We start from the raw sequence: 20,952 nt of genomic DNA on the forward strand, positions 1-20,952 counted from the left end.
CACTTAATGGGCAGCCAAGCATGCTCTCTCTCTCTGAAAGAAAAACAACTCAACATAATGAGGCCATTGTTCATCAGTCTCCCGGTGGAAGATGGAGCTCGTCTATCAGTCTGACATTCTCATCCTCAGCCTCCTGACAGCCTCCCTCAGACGCTTCCATCTCGAAAACTTTCTTTGAAGTCTGAAATTGAACACTGCTATCTTGAAACAGTTTGAAAGCTACAGCCAACATTTCAGGGAATGTTAACCTATTTTAACCTAAAAAGGACCAAACCGGTGGGTTAAATTAAAGGCACAACATGTAGATTGTTGCATTACAATATTCAAAAACCACAAGCACAGTGTTATTTAATTAGTTTATTTAGTTTTCTTGTGATAGTTTTCATATGCAGATCAAACTGTGCAGCACCGGATGCAGATGCACACACCTACAGCAAAACCGAGAGTCTCATTTAAAAATCCAGTTGTAACATCTATAGCACGCCACTCGGTTGTTTTTTCTATCATATATTATAACGTAACGGTTATAAAAAATGTCATCATGAACATGAATTGTGAGTCCCATCAGATTGATCTCCATCAGCTTTAAAGGTCAAAACAACTTCCACCATTCCACGTTCCTTCACAGCATCAACAAGCTACGCCTGTGAAGTGGTTTTGAAAATGTGACCTCTAGGAAAATGTCTATATATGACCCAACCATGGGTTGAAATAACCCAGCATTTTGGGCTAAACAACCCAACATAGATTTATTTATAACCCAACGTTTGGGTTTGTCCATTTTTGACACAACCATGGGTTTAAAACAACCCAGCATTTTTTTTCAAGTGTACTCTCTAAAAAAAATGCTGAGTTGTTTCAACCGAAGGTTGGGTCAAAGATGAAAGTTTTCCAGGTTAATTTAAACCAACAGTACAAATAGGTCCATACTGTTTTTTTCCAATGGCTGTGTTTGTCCATATCGACCCAACCACTGACTGAAACAACCTAGCATTTTTAAGAGCACAGTGCACTAATTGTTGATTTTGAACACTTACTGAATCAAGGCCAAAGTCACATATTTGGCAAAAATGTCTGACGCTAAACAGATCACTGCAGTTAACTAGCACAAAAATATTTAGGCTTTATCAGCAAAACTTTTTCCAAAAAATGATTTATTAATTGTAGTAAATGCATTAATCGACCAGTCAGACTTTTTAATATTTAGATTATTCAGGGTAAATGAACCATCTGAAAGTCACACATCTCCTACAGAATCATACTTTATCACCATTAAAACACATAAGCAAACATCATGTCTATTCATACAGTATAGTGTGGAAAAAGTACACTACAGCAAAACAAAATTTGGTCCATCGTTGCTTATCCCACTAAGTAATCCCATTGAATTATTTACAAAAAAAAGAAGCTATTTCATACTGAACAACTGTAGCTGCAGATACTTACCTTGGCAAGCAGTGAATGTTGTATTTAAGAGTCTGTTCTCTGTCCACTGCTCTCCAGCTTATAACGCACACGCACACATTCACAGACACACAATACACACAGATAAATGCTTTCTCTCTTGAGCTGGAAGTCAGCCGGACTGCAGGATTACAAACTGAATCTCCATCACATAATGTTCAATCCATCTCTAACACCCCAGCGATCAAGGAGAAAGCAGGATATAGGGCTGCATGAATCCTCAGATGAGAGAACGTCCCCTATATTCACCGCTCCGGTCACATACATCACCTGCCTCTGTTAATGTCTTTGGTCAGGGTGTTGGTGTTGGAAGGGGCCGACGTCTCGGCAGGATTAGAGGATGAGACTGTTTGGGGCTGGCTGAGCCTTTGTCTGACCAGGTTTCGCTGGAGCTCTGCTCTCCTGGCCAGGGCAGCTCTCAACTGGCCACGAAACTCCTCGATCCTCCCCTGCAGCTCCCTCAGTTCTTCTTCCCATGGCGACGACGCTCCCGGGCAGGCCGGAGGTGAGAGCACCAGGCTGAGACTGAGATTGGGGCCGCCGTTGGAACACAACTGGGTTGGTGGACTACCCACCAGCCCTCTACGGCTCCTCTCGGGACCAGGGGGCGGGGCTTGGAGTTGGTAGCTGTTGAGCGTCTCCAGGTTGAAGTGGACATGTTTGTTATGGTCTTTGGCCTCTCGTCCGGCCTTTGCGCTCTGATTGTTCCATTTGGTTGTGGAAGAGGAAGTGGAAGCGGAGGAGGTGGAAGGCTGAGGGGATGAGGAGGTGGGGACGGCTGATGGCAGGCGGTGTAGGTTACAGTTCTCTGACAGGCACAAGGTGGAACTGAGAGGAAGACAAAGCACTAATCAGTCCTACAAGACGAAGGGACACTGCACTGCACTAACACACTTCACGATCAATGGGAACACAGAGCTTCTTCAATACACCATTATGGCAGCAAACGCAACATTATCCACACGGCTATCGACTGATATTGATTTCCCCTTGTTTTCCAGTTTCATTATCAGGTGTTTTTTAAACACAAACAACACTTAATGCACACATTCAAGACACAATGACAAAACTAAACACTAAAAAGACACTACTTCCTATAAGGATATTCATAAAATTGTAAAAGATAATTTGCAGTCAGGCACAAGTGAACAAAATAAGTAGTGGTCGACCGATATAGGTTTTAAATGGCCAATGCAATACCAATATTAAGACAGCACTAAGAGGCTGACATAATACAAATGCAATTAAATAATGAAGTAAATGAGAGACATACAGAAAATTGGTGAATTATTGTATATTACATTTCTAGTTCGTAGCATGTAGCTTAGCATTGAAACACATAATAAGAGAAAGCTGATATCCCATGCTCCGGATGTATTGCTGGTATTTCTAATTGTATTCCAACAGATGATCTGGTTGAATAGTTACTTCTATGCAAACATAAAAGATTAGTAATATAATTTGGGAGTATGCCAGTTAACGATTTTACAGTATACAACAACATGTGATTTTTCCTTCTTCGATATAAAGATGACCATCTGTGATCCTACACTGTTGTACAGCATAAAATGCATGCATATATATATAGATAATATCACCATAAACCAGAATGGGTAATAACATACTCTGTATAATTTGCTTTCTAACTCCAAAGGAAAGACATTTTTTGGCGAAAGAGAAAACCTGCTCTTGGTTTGATTTTCTTCACCAAATAATGAGCATCAAAAGTCATCTTCTCGTTAAGCCATAATCCTAGATATTTATAGGCTGGTACTCTCTCCATATGCAAACCATCAGAGGTAGAAGTAGAAGGCGCACTTGACGTAGAGCGACTAAGAGTAAAAATGATATACTTAGTTTTGTTTACATTTAAAACTAATTTCAATTTTGATAAATTATGCTGTAAAATATTAAAAGAATCCTGAAGTATTTCAATAGTTTGAGCTAACGAGGAGGCTGCTGAATAAATAATTGTGTTGTCAGCGTAGCAATGCAATTTGGCCGAAGCTATTCCCTTGCTTAATTCATTTATACAAATAGAGAAAAGAAGTGGAGCCAATAAAGATCCTTGTGGGACACCCTTCTTAACTGTTAACATTGATGATGTGTAGTTATCTACAGAAACACATTGGGTTCTATCCGACAAATAATTTATTAAACCAACTCAAGGCCCTATTACTAATTCCTATATCACGAAGCCTTTGTAACAATAGGGAATGATCCACAAATTCAAAAGCTTTAGTCAGGTCAACGAATAAAGCGGCACAATGCTGTCTCTTATCTAGAGTGGAAATGAAATACTAGTAACTAGTGTAGCAGCTGTTATGGTACTGTGGCCAGGTCTAAACCCCGACTGATAATCATTAAAAATATTTTGCCTATCTAAGTAATCTTTAATTTGATCATTAACTAAAGATTCAAATACTTTTGCTAAAACCAATAGTCTGGAGATAGGACGATAGATATTCAAATCAGAAGAATCACCACCTTTTAATAAAGGCATGACCATAGCCGATTTCCAGGATACCAGAATAATATTAGTTGATAAAATCAAATTAAAAAATGACGCAATAGGTTCAGCAATAAAATCTGCAGAAATGTTTAAAAAGACTGGGTCAATTTGATCTGACCCAGCAGATTTCTTACAATCTAACGCTGATAATAATTTATGAACAGGTAATATAGGGGTGAAGGAAAATAAATCAGATTTATTAAAATTGATCAATTCCCTGATTATCAGTACCTAAAAAAACTACTGGAGTCTGAGTTGACAGAAGTAAAATATCTATTAAACATAAACTGCCCGTCCAAGTAAGCAAATTTTTAACTATTTAACTAAGCAAATAGGTAAGAGCCTCCCATTGGATTGGATTTTATTCATTTTGTACATTTATTCTGTAATAATACATAATAAGATCATCCACAGCATTAGTTTTCTTTGTTGTGGACCAGGCCTTATGTTTTTGCCTAATGAGTTCCGAGATTGATTCATTGAACCACAGATTATTTTTTCCAATTACCCGAAATCTACGGAAATGAGCGTGTTTATCACAAATTTCCAAAAAGGTAGATTTAAAATAATCCCATACATCCACATCAGGTATGATGGAATTGCTCGTAAATCACTATTATACACATTGTGCAAAAATGCTTGTACATTAAAATGTTTAAACTGGCACAAAAATCTAGGTGAACACTTATCTTAAAATGTCTCACACAAGATATTGCACAGTGATCATTAATATCATTACAGAAAATTCCAGTTGCAGAGAAAACATTAGGTACATTTGTCAGGATAACATCAATCAAAGATGATTTGCTCATATCCTTTTCATTTAAACGAGTTGGTGACTTAATCAATTGATCCAGACACAGAGAATTACAAATGTCCTTAAGCGCATCTGAAGATTGAGAACACCAGTCCAAATTTAAATCCCCCATTAAAACTAAATCAAAATTTGTCCAACTATGCAACATATCCGTAAGCATTGAAATTGCCTCATATGGGGCTGCTGGTGGGCGGTAACAACCGATTAAGTAGTTTTAGTTCAATACAATTAATATACAATAAAATAATCCTATTGATTAATATTAATACTAATAAAATATAAAATAAATTGTTATATTATAACCAAACACAGACCGAAATTTAACTTCGGGCGTCCAATGAAACTGTCTTCATTTATTTATTTTTCTGTTATTGTGAGAAGAAAGAGGCTGCAGAGCACTACAAAAGACATCAACACAGCTTTATGGCAAACCAGTTGCCAGGGACAAATCAATATTAATACTTAGTGGCCATTATAGAACAACATATAACCACAGAATCGGTAGCAGGTCTTTCAAAGAGCCTTGAAATAAAACAAACATTAGGTATAAACTTAGGTAAAAACAAGAATTGCAAGTGTTGTAAGAAAGTGTGGAATTTATCTGAAACACCAGCTTACCATCTGTTTGTGCTCTCAGCCTGTGATTTCCTGTCATCTTCACAACCCATGTTTAATGCACGATGGATTTTCTGTAATAACAAAAAGAGCTAAAAAAACACACTCAAAGCAATACATAATATAAAACAACACAACAAACAACATGAAATTATTAAAATAATCAGCTCAAATCAAATGAACGGAGTGTATCAGATAAGAGAGACATTCGGAATGTGCAGTGTGGTGGATCCATGCATGCCAACCAACCCATACACAATGTCCTCTACATTATTGTGCTTTCAACACTGAACCACTAGAGGGTGCAGATGCCCATGTTTTTAATGGAACTAAGCGTCACATCAGCAAAAGGATTTTAAACAATAACCATGCTTACATGCTTATTTTTTTGTAAAAATAGAAGCGTGTGCAGATAAGTGGTTCAGTCTTAACAGCACTGGTCAAACTCATTTAGACAAAAGTACAAATGTTTTTAAAGGCTATTAACTCTGACAGGCATGAATTATGATCATCTCTGTCAGTTTATTGCTCTTAAGGCATAAAAAAAATTTTACACATATTTTTCACTTTTCATTTTGCACTTGAGTGGACATATGAAGCGGCGACGGTTTATAGATTGGTGCAGTATTGTCCCCTCTGTAGTGGTTTAGGTGAAATGCTTTTTGATAGTTGCCCCATGTAGTGACCTTTATGCATTAAAGGGATACTTCACCCAAAAGTGAAAATTCTGTCTTCATTTACTCACCTTCGCAGGGCTCGACATTAACGTTTGTCCGGGACAAGTGAATGATTTGTATGGGCAAGTGAGAGAGAATTTTACTTCCCCGACCGGACAAGTAACTTGAAAAAAATAGTAATAACAGTGCTACGAAAAAAATCGATGTGTGCTAAGAATAATAAGAATAGGTGCATTAGACAGAGCTACGTGTTTGTGTGTGAATTACGTTTGTCGTGGTTGTGCTTGTTTGTGTGTGACAATAATCAATGGCGCACCGCATTGAGTCCATATAACTAGATGCGGACGCGGAGTTCTGTTATTTAAATAACGTCATGTCATCTGGCTGTTCTGCTTGTTCGAGGTAATTAGGTACACAGATTAACGTACCGAGTGATGTTCGAGGATTTGTCTGCGTCTGCATTGTATGTGGATATGAACACATAAACTTAATCTCCAGAGTTTCTCTGAGAGTTTATTTTAGGAGCATTTTACCGTTTGAGTGAAGCTATGGTCAAGCACACACTAAACTGAACTCAAACATCTTCCCGACGACCCGACAAAATCAAAGTCCAGTTAACTTGAACACTCAGACAAAAAAAAACCCACCGTAGTATTTGCTAAAGGAAATTGTAGTAAATTGATCAACTGTAGTAAACACTGTAGTATACTAGTAAGGTTCAAATGCACTATAGTATCTAGGAATTTCACTGCAGTTTACTATAGTAAATAACACTATAGTATACTACAGTCATTTATGTGGACAAATATACCTCTATTGTATAGTAAAAAATGAAATACACATAACTTAAAAAACAAAATGACTAATTTAGGTAAACTAAAAATTATATGGCCCTAATTTATCCATCTGTATGTAACATTAAAGTCTCAGTGAAATTAAAAACGACAATTCTTATTTTTTCATGAAATATTGCAGAGTTTATAGTAAACAGCTTATCATTGTGGGTCGTTTTCTTTTTAAAATTCATGTACCCTCATAATCTTCTGTTAAAATCTGAAAATGTACTTCTGCCCTGAAATGACTATACATCTCAAATGACCTAAATTAGACGGCTTGGCCGGAGCATCCTTTAACTCCTCCCCTTTAACTGTCAGTCTGCTGCCAGTTTCATTTCAAAATCAATGCAACAGATGTTTTTACACATCCAATCAATTCGCAGTGAAAAATGCAAGCCACGCCCACTAATGTTCTCCTTTGAAATGTCGTAAGTATAAAACGATCGCAACTTCCGGTTCACGGGCACTTTAATGTCATTTGTCAGTTACCTGCCTATTCATGGGATGAACTGCACTTGTACAACAGACGTTTTATACTTGTGCTACAACTGTTTGGCCTGTGCTACAAAACTTTAAACCTCTGTAGCACCAGTGCTATGCGCAAAAAAGTTAAGGTACATCCCTGACACTAAAAATAATTACTGCTTGCCTTTGTTCTATAGCAATCATGGGGAGTGTTAACAAATTTAGGTGGCTGCAGCGGGCAGGTAAAACGCTTATAATCAAACTTGACCAATCAGGATCCGAAACAATTATATTGACATTTCAAATGAAATATCATTTTTTATCTTCGGACAAGTAATATTTGTACTCAGACAAGTAAATAACAAATTTACTTGTCCGAAGGACAACCACATGACAATGCTTAATGTTAAGCCCTGCTTCGAGTTGTTCCAAATCTGTATAAATTTCTTTATTCTGATGAACACAGAGAAAGACATTTGGAAGAATGCTTGTAACTAAACAGTTCTTGGCCACCATTGACTCCCATAGTAGGAAAAATTACTTTATCATTTTTTTGTTCTGTTGAACACAAAAGAAGACATTTTGAAGAATGTACGACAGCAAACAGTTCTGGGGCACTTGTATTTTTTTCCTACTATGGTAGTCAATGGGGGGCAAAATCTGTCTGGTTATAAGCATTCTTCCAAATATCTTTCTCTGTGTTCATCAGAACAAAGAAATTTACACAGATTTGTAACAACTCGAAGGTGAGTAAATGATGACAGAATTTTCATTTTTGGGTGAAGGATCCCTTTAAAGGGTTAAACATTCCTGTTTATCAGATGTATCATGTAGTGTCAAAAGCTCACCTGACTAGTGTGAAGCCAGTATTTAAATCTCTGCTGGTGGCGGAGGTGAGGCAGGATGAATCTGAAGAAAGCGTGTTCCCCCAACAGAGTGAGCAAAGCCCCCGCCACCCCCACGCATAACAGCACAAACAGCCCCGAAAAATGCTGGATGCCCATCTGCAGCGTCTTCGAACACATACACAACAAAACAAAAACACACCACACGATCTCTGTCAATAAATGACAACTGCTGTGTGCACCTTCACCACAGTACAGTTTGTCAGTGGGTTTATCATGTAAAGACATCAATAAGAATTGACAGTCAAGTGATATTTTTTACATCACTCTGGATGTGCTCAGAACAGCCTGTTAAAACCTCTAGGGGCGGAGTAGTTAGGCAGACCCCTGGCCACATGGTCAAGGTTTTGCTGGTTAGCATGACCCCAGTAAGCCCCCTGCTGATAAACGTCATAACTCCAACTTTAAACTGACAAAAAGGATATTTCTCCACTGACAGCTATTCCAGAAAAAATCAAACGTACTCTCTAAAAAATGAACTTATATTTTTGCCTGTCTCCTTTAGTTTTGTATGTGCCTTCTTCCAAACGTAGTCAAAATGTCATGGTCCTGCAGCTACTAAATAAGTCACATGTCATATATGGCTCAGGTGATTGGCTAACAAAATGCTATACGAACCCCAAATGCTATACGAGTGCCCAAAGATGGCATCATGCTGATGGCACACTTGCGTGGCTACATATGCCGACTCAGCAACTGCTCTTCCAGATGAAAAGAAATGATAATGGTAACTCTTCCCAGGTATTCCTCTTTGTGCCTGACCTTTTGTTATTTTCCCCTCGGGCATAGGACGCACCAACATTTACAGAAAAAAATCATCATTCCCCTGCCATGGCTTTGATCTGTAGAAGGATTCCTGCTGACCGGAACTAATCACAATTTTATATAATGTCCACGTTCTAAATGAAATTAAAGTCATGCTCACTTGGTTCTGCTGAAAAGGAAAAACACCCCACTCCCTGGCAGAATATAAGACACTAATAGAGCACATCAAAGTGGACAAAGGGCTTTGCGATACTGTCTGAACTCTGGTCATCTAGCACGAGACTGCGTCCGTGTCAACTGGCACTACATCACTCGCAGTCACGGTCTACCTTCGCTTGTAACTATTCATTTTCAGCACGTAACAGGATTTGCTACAGCTCTTTATCATGATGTCAGTTTCTTGGAAAGGGTTCTAGTGGCAAAATGCAGATGCGCACATGCATAGACGCGACTCCATCACTCTGCTAAGCTCTGGCTGACCTTACAGGCCAGATGAGGCTGCAGTACAGCATGTGATAGCTAATCCAAACGCCACTACTGAGAAGAGCACTTTGAAGATGAGCCAACCGTGCACACGGAGTGTGTGCGTCTAAATGTCTTCACACAGTAAGCATGATCTATCTTTTTTTTTCTAAAATAAGGATCAAATTTAGAACCATCTCAAATGAAAAACCACAGGCTCTTGGTGTAACCAAAATGCTTCTCTATCTTATTGTGCCGCTTTCCCTAGCTTCAGCTCTTTTCCTCTTTACCTGTAAACACAGCTTTGTACACTATGCTTAATGTTAAATACTCTCTCATTTGGGTAATTCCAGCGTTATGGATCTGACATTTTCAGTAAATGTATTTATTACCAATATATTGACTCATCTGTTTGTATTTGACTAAACCCCTGTTTATAGTCCAGACAACAGAAACATACAGTATCAGTCAATGAACGAGTTTTCTATTTTAAAAGGGAGAACATTTCATACATTATGGATGTGACAAAAATGATACTTTTTTGTACATTTAAATTCACAGAAATCCTACAAACCAGAAGCAATAATACAACAAATGGAGAAGAGATGTCTCTTTGTTGAACATAAAATAATTATTTAACTTTATGTGCCCATTTCTGAGGAACATGGGCAGTTCCGTACGGAAGGTAAATCCTGCCAAATTTAAATAAATAAATTAAATGAGGAAAATGAAAACCAGATTAACAATTTCATTATAGATAACTACGCACACAATATTTGCCAAAATGAAAAATAAAATGAAAGCGCGATTGTTCCCACTCCCCCGCTGGCCTGCACTCATAGTGTACATTACCATCCGCACCTGAGCACGCTTTCATCATTACGGTACATGTACAGTATGAGCGCAGGCCAGCGGGGCTCGCGCTCCAGCATAGTTCAGGGCACGCTAGATGCAGGGCTCTCCAATTCTTTAGTTTGTTCGTCTGTCCAGACGTCTGTTAACTTATCACAGATGCAGAAAACCACACAGCAACTTTTAGGTATTGCACCAAGCACATGTCAGTCGTAATAATTACCAAGAGCTAAGACCAAGCTCCTAACAAGATCTACACAAGTTCATTCGTATGGTTTGTTTCCCCCATGGCATAAACGGATATGACGTTTTTGTGGGCGTTCCCAGTAATGCTGTCATGAACGGTGTGGAGAACCCAATTGCAGGCAGCGGTAGTACAGGGGGAACAAAAAGACTTTTATTTAAAAGACAGAAGACACAAAACAAAGACCCGCGATGGGGTCACAGGCTAACACTAGACTTACACAACACTAGACAAGAACTAGACTGAACTAAACACTTACTAAGGCTTACGGAATTTGCAACAACAGGAACAGGTAATCACAGTGACCATCGGAGGAACAGAGTACACAACGAACGAGCACAAGACAATAGACACGAGGGCTTTTTAAAGGGGAATACAAACAAGGGATGATAACACATGGAGGGTGAGGGGCAGGTGACAAGGATCAAACACTAAGGAGAAGTTAACTAGGAACGAGAGGGCGGGGCTAAAAGACGCGACACCGGAGAGAGGGAGTATATGGAAGGCCCACAGGGCCAAAACGTCTCTCTCCACATATAACAAGGGATCCTGCCGTGATTCTGCCACAAGATCAAGAAAGACATGACAAGATGAGGCAGAATCATGACAAATGCAGACGCTCATCCACACCCACAGATAAACATGTACAGTAATTTGCATGACTTTGAAAATGAAAACGAAAATTAAATAAAAGAGAAAATAAAATGAAACTTGAATTGTGTCAGTATTATTGCGTGAGCATTAATAAAAACCTTTGTAAAAATGTTTTTGCAATTTCTTTTTCACATTTGCCCTTTCATTTTCATATTTGCATATTATCGAGACTTTAGTGAAAATTAAATGTCAAATCGCCAATTGCATTTCCTTTTTCAATTTGACAGGGACAACACATTGTCAGTGTAAAAACGAAACATATGACAATATGAACATATTGTGCACGCAGTTATGTATAATGAAATTGTTATTCTGGTTTTCATTTTCCTCATTTAATTTATTAAGGGCAGGATTTGCCTACCATAGTTTTGGATGTGACAATTTACCTGACTATGCTTTAAAAACACAAAAAAGCTTTAAAAACCAAAATAGACTTCAGATGGGTATTTAGACCACCAAATATTGACATCTGACCTATCATATGGTGAAAACCTTTGGTATAATCTTAATAACTTTATAATATTAAAATTGACATTTGCACAGAATTGGCCATTTGTTAGTCATTTAGATTAAAAGTGTCTGCTAAATGAATGAATGTAAATATTATAGCGTGATGAAACACAGTCAATCACATATAGTTATAGGTTATATAAAAGGTCTTTACTGTGTGTCAACTGGTTTTAAGAAGGTGTTGTACAGAGTGATAAATGGATGACTGAGTGACAGAAAGCCCTTATATGGAGATTGTGTGTTTTATGCTAATTACGAATTACAAGCATCCTGATTTATAGACATTAAAACAAGGCTCCCATTTATGTGAGCATAATACAAACAGAAAAGGTTGTCATTCACAATTTCCACGTATGTACTTATACGTGCACATTTTGCATGAAAACCTTTTCCGCACACATTAGTAGGAACACTCGTGTGCAATTATTAATGACCGTGTCTGCCGTGACTAAAATAATGCTAATGTTGCAAAGTGACGATACCATATAAAAATGTTAATATTTAACCTCGACGTTATACACTCTGTTGGCACAATAACATAGCTGTGCCATAGCACTGAATTACAAAGTTTTCTTTCCGACACAAACCCTGGCATTTTGTTTATTTGTATTTTTTCCATTTCTTTTGAGAGCATGCCAGATGCACTGCTTAATGTTGCTCTCCCTTCTCCATATCTATGTGCCTGGCTGTGAACCAAGAAGCTCTTTGAAAAAAATATCAGACTAATTTAATTAAGACAGAATAACACAGGGAAGATAAACTGCTGCTGTTTGTATCTGAAGCTGCTGCTTCTATAAACAGCTCCGGAATAAACGGGAATAAACATTCATTCAAAGAGGACAACCGACTGGGGGACTTCACAGTCGATTCTGCCTGCTAGTTTGCAGGATTTATTGCACAGCAAAGTAGTGGTTTTACAGCATGGTGTCTGTAGTGACAGGACAGCTTGGCTCCAGAGCAGAGAGGGAGGGAGAGAGAGAGAGGGAGGGGGAGAACGCGAGAGAGAGAGAGTGAGTGAGAGAGTTAAGACCCTGAGATGAGTTCCAGCTGGCACTGAGGCCGAAAACAAATGTCATTGCTTCTACTCATGAAGTCTCCCATTCATAACAACAGCTAGGTAATGAAGCCAGACTGTCCAAGACAATGTCTTACAGGAGTGCTACAGCCCCTGCGAGGTTATTGACTGAAGCGCCATTGATGGAGCGTCTTGGCGACTGCTACTCACAACCTCAGGTGTGTGGGGCGGTGCGGCTGACACAGAGCCCTCCGGAATGAAAATGGATTGTGGAGACACTGCGTCCCTGTGACAGACTGGCTATTAAACTGCAGGAGACAGTTATTCCTAACAAAAGAATTTCTCAGATGGAAAAGAACCCGTCTGACAGTGAGGAAGACTTGGTCAAGGGCAGAAAGCTCTTGCTCAATGCATGCAAACATACTCACAGACACACTGTTTCCTTTGATGGCTCACCTCTGTCACAGCAAAAACCCTCTTTCCACAGGGAACCACTTTGTACCACTTGTCGTGTAGCATGTCCATGCAGCCGTCGGACTTGTAGCGGCTGACATATTCGGACACGTTCCTTGTGAGGGGAGAGTTCTGGGGCAGCCCGATCCCGTAACCTGAGAACACGAAGGGAAAGTGAGGTCAGACGGCTTTAAGTCTTAAAGGCACTTGACTGGCATACAAAGCAGGATCTGTGAAGCTTTAAGACTTGGCGATTGCTTTAAGACTGGGAGGCACAGGCTGCTTAGAAAATGTCATGGGTAGTTGACAAAATAACGTACACGTGTCCTATTATAACATATGTTAATAATATATTATTTTATATGACTTACATTTGAAGAGTTTATTTGCAAAAACAGATAACTCAGTTTTAAAGATTTTCAAAAATAATGTGTTTTTATTGTGTTATGATGTTTTTATTGTGTTTAGTTATTTTTTACTTAATCAAACAACCAAACTGCAGTTTGATTGGAAAGCACAATAAAAATATGGCTGTTGATCATTTTTAAAAACTCTTCATTTAAATATGAAATATGTATTTTTCTACATTTTTGCTATATGTCACACCATAGGACACATGTACGGTTTATGTAAACTACTATTCTACAAACTATTCGTGAAGAATTGAAATATTTTAGTGAATAGAATCATACTGCACTATTATGCTGGTTGAATCGACATGAATATACATGCCAGACTGCTCAGACAAACAGCTTATAATGTAGATCCGCACTAAAGCAGTCTATGGCAGATACTGTTACCATTGATTTTAATGGAGCAAAGATCGATGTTCATGAAACTACAGACTCTACTTGCGTAATTCGGAGTCCTGCCCAGATGCCTGGTTTTGCATATATTATGGAGGCGGGACTTTGCAACCAACACGAATGACTTTATCTGAGATTAAATTACCAACGATCGTAATGAGATGCAGTTAAATTTGGACATAATTCTGTCTATTGCTATTGATTAATACTGTAAAAAGAAATTCCTAAGCATGATCAATAATTTTTCTTTACACCTTTCACTGTGTAGACATTTACATGAATGAATTTGCTTTTAACCAAAACAACCGTTAATGCATTCAAGATATTTATCTGTACATGCACCCATGACCTTGGCATTGCTAGCATCAGTCTGTACCGTGTTACCAGACAGCACACTTTGCCATTGCTGAGTGACATCTGTGCTTCCTCACTTTTGAAAAGCACCAGCTGATGTAAAGCTTGGCAAGCCAAATGAAGACCATAAGGGTTTGTTTAAGAGCGCTTCAACGTTTGACCGTGTGTATTGATAGCAGTGATACCTCCATTATTGATATGTCAGAGAGCCTTGGAAAGAACAAGTATGAATCTTTGGTGCTCTGTGTCGATGCACCGCAAGACAGCACGTCTGTCTTAGAGCCGGTTCTGACTACGAGCATGCTCTGACATCCACAAATTTCATCAAAGCCCTTGCCTAACAGCAAACCCACACATCACTCCTGGCAAGCAATCCCTCTCCTCCTTGCAGCACATAGCACAACAGGCCTTGCATCTTGATAAACTTCTGTACTCTCCTACAGAGTTGCACGACTGCATTTTGCTTAGCCAACAAGAAAAAACAAAACGTGCGCTTTTGAACTCATCTGACAGGGAGCACTCCTGGCTGGTGGGAAAATCGTAATGGATTTGATCTCGGCAGTCGTAACATTAAGTGATTTTCAGTTGTGTTAAAAAGTGTTCACACTAATAGCGGATTGAAAGAATAGAGCGAACTAAAGTCCTTTATTGTCAATGAGAGTTGGGTGATAACATGAATAAAAGTGAGTTTAGTGATATTAAGTGGGTGTGTCCAGTGACCTTACAGTGTTGTCATAAACTCATATAATCTGCCATACAGGTAAATATATCAGAAACAGTCAGCATTCTAGACAAATTTGATTCATGCATTCACAACGTGTCTTGTTCACAATGCGATGTATTATTCGACTGTATATTATATACAATAAAACGCCTTTACACTACAGAATGTTTGTCAGCGAAAAAATGAATTCCTTGTCAAGACAGAATGACGTCTTTTTATTTGCAAAACATCCCATTCAGATTAGATACATATTTTTAAGGCACAGTATGTAATTTTTACTCGCAAGACATTAACAAAAGCGCAAATTCATGCCGCTGTAGAGTGTGGAATGATAAGAGTTCTAGTCTTCAGCTCCACTGCCGATGGATATAAACCCGATGAGACTCACAAAAGGAAACCAAGGCTAACACGGACATGACACGATCATCAGACAGCCTTCTTTACACAACAAAGAGGGACTTTGCAAACTTCTCTGGATTTGGCCATTGCTACAACAATTAGAATAATGCATGTGAAAAAAAAATTTAATGCAAAAAAAGCCCATATTGTGCCTTTAAGAAGTTACGAGCCCACCAATAATATTAGAGCATTCAACAGCAGAAATGTCTACAATCAACAGTACAGTGACCTGTCGACCTCCATAAATCATTGCAAATACGACAAGGACTTTAAAGGACAAAGCCCATTCGGAAGTGAAGGCCTCTCCTAAATTGAGTTCTCTCCATGTAAGGACACATTACCATAATGTTTAGAGGGACATTTCGTTGTAAACCACGTGAATTGAACTCTTGCTTTATGTCTGCATGCCCTGATTATGCAGCACACTGTTTACGGGCTTTGCAAACCCTGATGGAGCCGTGCATTTAGGGCCAGCGGACGTGATTGTGACCGCTCTGCCTTGATCGACCATCTAATCAAAGCTCAGAGTAATAACACAGGACCAGAGACTGTGTCCACACTGTGATCTCAACAAAATTGAGACAGAACTCCACTTCCAGAATGCACAAAATACACGGATATAAGGACAGTGTCCTATGGAAAAATCAAGTACATACACCAGACGTTTGAAAGTCTGTGATACGATGAGAAACGGCCGTGTTTGTTAGGAGGACACAAGGACTGCTGTGTGTTAGCTGCACAATATGTGTCTGCCGGTCACAACACAAGAGAAAACAATCAATCTGCCCTGACCTGATGTTTCCAATATACAGTATGTTCATAACATTATATTATCATATCCCTTTATTCTGCTACTTAAATGTATATTTTGATTTTGTAAATCTTGTCTAAACTATACTCTATTTCTGTTTTATATATTTACATATATTATTTTATAAACCACTTTAAATGCACTACATACATCACACTTTTTATTTTATTACTATTATTATCTTTCTTTTCGTTTGTTTACATATTGTATGCAGCCCAGCTGCAAATGCTTTGGCAATACGAATGTACACTTTGTCATGCCAACAAAGCACACCTAAATGGAAATTGAAATAACCGACTTGGAAGACAGCGGGAAAAATTCCTATGCACGCACAGTAATACGGGAGGTGCATCACAGCTGGGCGACTTCCATGAAACCCATCTACACACCGTAAAAGCTTTGCTTTATGAAATGACATGTGTCGAACTTGGCTTCCTTTGACTTGGAGGGTAATTACAACAGCCTTTAGGTGAATTCATTGTTGGGTCTAAATGTGGGCTGGGATTTTTATTCTGTATGTGCAGAAGTGAACTAGGGTTTTTGTAAGTCAATATAAAGCAATGTAGCGTGGTCAAAGGTGCTAGACTCTTAATGGACACAAGGTTGTGGGAGGACCTTACCTTCAATAGCAAATGGTTTGCCTACAGTCAGGAGTTTGCAGTCTGCATCTATGGAAACCTCATAGTCTAGCAGAGCTTTGTCCATGATGAAAGCATCTAGCTGAGGAGGATCTGTCCTTCAACACACAGAACAAAATAGTCAGAGAGAAACAAAACGGACAGTCTCCATTCAAGCTTTGCTAATTACAACGGTTTTAATGGAACGAGTAGGTTGACCGAATAACACAATAGAAAGTAATAACAACGTTGGCTGAAAAGGACTGAAACGCCCAGCCTTGTCAAATATGTTTCATAATGCCGTCACTTTATTTGTCAAGCACGTTTATCAATTACTCAACCTTATGTTCCAAACTTGTACAAACTTCTGTCTTAAAAAAAATATTTTTTATGCAGTTACAATTGGGCCATGGAGCTTTCAAGCTTTAAAAAACACCGTAAAGAATGACTTAAATGATGCAAATCTTGTGGCTTCAAAGCTTGGAAGAGGTGTATATGTGTTTTTTATCTGTATCATTTTGACTAGAGATGTACCAATATAGCCTATCGGCAAATACAAAATTAAAAGCAAATTTTCACACTATCGGCTATCGGATAGTTTAAAAACAGCCGATGATCAGGGACGATATGCCCTGTATATAGAAAATATTAAGAAACACCACCAGTTTGATGTTCAATATTAATAGTCATTATATGAATTAATCACATTCAGAAAGTTAAGAAATAATAATTTTATCTTCAGAATCGGTATCGGCAGATATCACTCTGAATAACCGGTATCGGTTGAGAAATTTACTCTCTCTAATTTGAGAAATTTACTCTCTCTAAATTTATCTCTAATTTGTACATTTCAAAGTCAGCCATCATTCATTCAAAACGCATAAAAAAAGAGTATTATTTTACAATTCTTTTATTTATGTTCCAAAGAAAAAAGTCATAAGGGTTTTGTTCATTTTGGAGTGAACTGTGCCTTTAATAGTCATGCTTTCTCATCTGTTGACCTTATTTAACCTCAGGTGTGACTAAAAAATAAAGTGCAGAGTTTGAGAAAATGTCATGGGATAAAACTAGCTACTGTAAGTCTCTTCAGCAACATATTTTTGAGAGTGAAATCTGTCCAGATGCTTGTCTAAAAAAGCCTGCCCCCAAGGATTCAGAACTCGCTGCGATCTCGACTCTAAAAATGCTGACCGTGTAAGGTGTCTCATGTGAATCGAGCACGAGGAATTTTGATCTGTGAGAAAAACCTGCATCATTCAAAAAGAAACAAGGTACAAAGACAAATACTGCACAGTGTGAGAGCTTGAATCCACAGATGTATCTTAGTGTGTGCGTGCATGTGAGCGTTCGCTTGCCGGGGAGAAATCTGTCATCTTTGAAGAGAACCTTTGGCCCCATTCAGCAAGTTTAGAGGATTTGACTGCCTTGCTTGCTTCTTAGCCTGGAGTCTGCCGCAGTCTTTCTTTCAGGGATAAATGGAAGCTGAGACAACAGAGCTAAAGCCTGAAAAGCAGACACTTGTTGCTGTCGACTCGCTCTACACTCTGTTTGTTTAGGAAGAGCGAGCTAGCTGGTGTGCATAATGCCTCTTGAAAGAAGAATGATCGTAACTGTGCTCCGTTCTGAGATCCACATTAATTCTGCAGCAGTGTCAACAGCTCTTGAGGTTGTAAGAACTGACATGTTGCCCTCTTATTTTAAACGATTTCTGTGACCCATTCATTTGGATCAAGATTGTGAGCTTACAGCTTCTGGGCTGTTTGTTGTCTGGCTGTATGAAGTAGATCTTCAGCAGCTCTGTGCAATTACTGTTCTCTTTCGGCTGTTTCTGAGATCTCCATCTCTTATCATAATGGTTCCACAAACCATTTGGGGACTGTTAAGGATTTCAAGTGGTCTGTGAATTGGCCTAACACAGAGAAGAATTGTATTGCTCAGAGGTTGCCCTTCTATAGCTCAGGAGTTTTGTTCATATAAGTTTCAACAGTAACACTTCACAATAAGGTTGTATATGTATTGGTAATGCATTATTAGTTAAAGGAGCAGGTCACCCAAAAATAAAAATTCTGTCATCATTAAGTCACTCAAGTTATTTCCAACCTGTATACATTTCTTTGTTCTGATGAACACAAAAGAAGATATTTTAAAGAATGTGGGAAACTGCACAGTTCTGGGGCACCATTGACTACCATAGTAGAATTTTTCCTACTATAAGTAGTCAATAGTGCCCCAGAACTGTTTACAAATATTATTTCAAATAATAATAACAATAAATCTTTTTTGTGTTCAGGAAGAATAATGAAATTTTAACAGGTTTGAAACAACTTGAGAGTGAGTAAATGATGACGGAAGTTTCATTTTTGGGTGAACTATCCCTTTAACATGAACTAAGAAGCAATATCGTTTTTCAGCATTTGATAATCTTTGTTAATGGCAATACTGTTCATGTTAGTTCATTGTGCAACTAATGTTAACAGTTACAACTTTGATTTTGAAAAAAATGTATTAGCTGAAATAAACATAATGAAAACTGTATAAACCCTGTAGAAGTATTGTTCATTTGTTCATTTATGTTAGCTACACTGTAAAAAAAAATCCCGTAAAAAAACAGATAAAGTACTGGCAGAAAATTACCAGTACATTTTCCTTTATTTTACGGACATTTCCATTAATGCTAAAATGCAAATGAATGCAGTGCAAAATGTAAAATACAGGTAAAACAACTGTAAAAATGAACACGGAAAATTCCTTCATATTAATACAGTATATTGTGCCCTATTTTTACGGCTTTTTTTTAGAGTGTAATGCATTAATGTTAACAAACACAATCTTACTGTAAAATGCTACCGTATCAGATTGTGTTCTCAAATGTTTCTCTTATTGCTTAGTTGAAACACAAATAGAAACGAGACATAGAAATTAGACAATTGTTAACATACATTGAGAGTATGGAGCTGAAATATGTAGATTGTATAGTTGAAATAATCTGGATTTGGATAAATGACGATGAACGTTTGAGCACATATTAAAATATCGAATAATGTTGACTTATGATTGCAGTCTTAGCAAATCTGAGCTTAGTTTGTGACATTGTTGAAACACTACTGGAGACATGTGTGAGATTTCTGGTCTCCATTTATTACTATTATTGTCAATGAGAAATAACTCAGAACATCTGTGATTTTTCTTTCTTCAGGTTCATAAATAAATAATTATAACTGTCAAAAATGTTTAAGCACCAATATTAAACTTAATGAATAGTTAGTCAACCAGCAATGAGGAAATAACTGATTGTGTTCATATAAATCTGTAATAGTGCTTTTGTTTTCTCGCATAAATAACAATCCCTAAGCTAGCGAAGAGTTGGCTTTTTTAAATTCAACAGTTAATAGAACCGTTCTAGTTCATTTTAATGAAATATTAGCAAAAACAACAGCATCATTTTTGTTGTACCTTTGATTTCTGTTTGAAAGAAAGAAAAGCTGGCACCGTTTTTGCATGCAAACATTTCTCTTTGTTTAAAAACACTACAAAAAGTAGTTCTACCGTAGTCCTAGGGAAGTACAATTTATCTTGTGTGCTGGCTCACCTGCTCAAGATCATTTGATTTTATCTTTTTCAAAACATATACCCTGAAAACACTGTACTGCAAATGTATTTACTGCAAGGAAGGAAAGCCACTCAGGCCTTCCTAATCATTGTACTACATCTAGCAGTTACCTTCTGTACATTGGACTTTCAACCATCGGTACCTGTACATTCAGGTGACTGTTATCGCTTTGCTTTCTCTCCTGGGTCTAAACACTTACTTCAGTGTAGAAACTCCATCCGGAGTGGTGGGCTTGTTGAAGCGCCTCATGTATTCATACATCTCGGGGAAGCTCTTCTTCACATAATCTTCAGCACTGCTCTCTCGAACTGTGCCAAAGCGAAACCCTAGAGACGGGTGATGGAGCTTGAAAAGAATGAAAGGGGATTGATTCTGTGAAACAAGA

General features: G+C 38.1%; 1 protein-coding gene across 1 annotated transcript in view; it reads right to left on the minus strand.

The window, feature by feature from the left end:
* Positions 1–382: 382 nt before the first annotated feature.
* grin3ba (glutamate receptor, ionotropic, N-methyl-D-aspartate 3Ba) overlaps positions 383–20,952 on the minus strand; it is a 44,685-nt gene continuing 24,115 nt past the window's right edge. The window contains exons 4-9 of the mRNA XM_057332885.1: positions 20,767–20,912; positions 16,961–17,076; positions 13,250–13,401; positions 8,235–8,399; positions 5,412–5,482; positions 383–2,292 (exon numbers count right to left, since the gene is read on the minus strand). Coding sequence (XP_057188868.1) covers positions 1,731–2,292; positions 5,412–5,482; positions 8,235–8,399; positions 13,250–13,401; positions 16,961–17,076; positions 20,767–20,912 — 1,212 coding nt within the window. The 3' untranslated portion in view covers positions 383–1,730. The remainder of the gene's footprint in view (positions 2,293–5,411; positions 5,483–8,234; positions 8,400–13,249; positions 13,402–16,960; positions 17,077–20,766; positions 20,913–20,952) is intronic.

Source organism: Triplophysa rosa, linkage group LG5 (assembly GCF_024868665.1).
Source record: "Triplophysa rosa linkage group LG5, Trosa_1v2, whole genome shotgun sequence".
NCBI classification, from domain to species: domain Eukaryota; kingdom Metazoa; phylum Chordata; class Actinopteri; order Cypriniformes; family Nemacheilidae; genus Triplophysa; species Triplophysa rosa.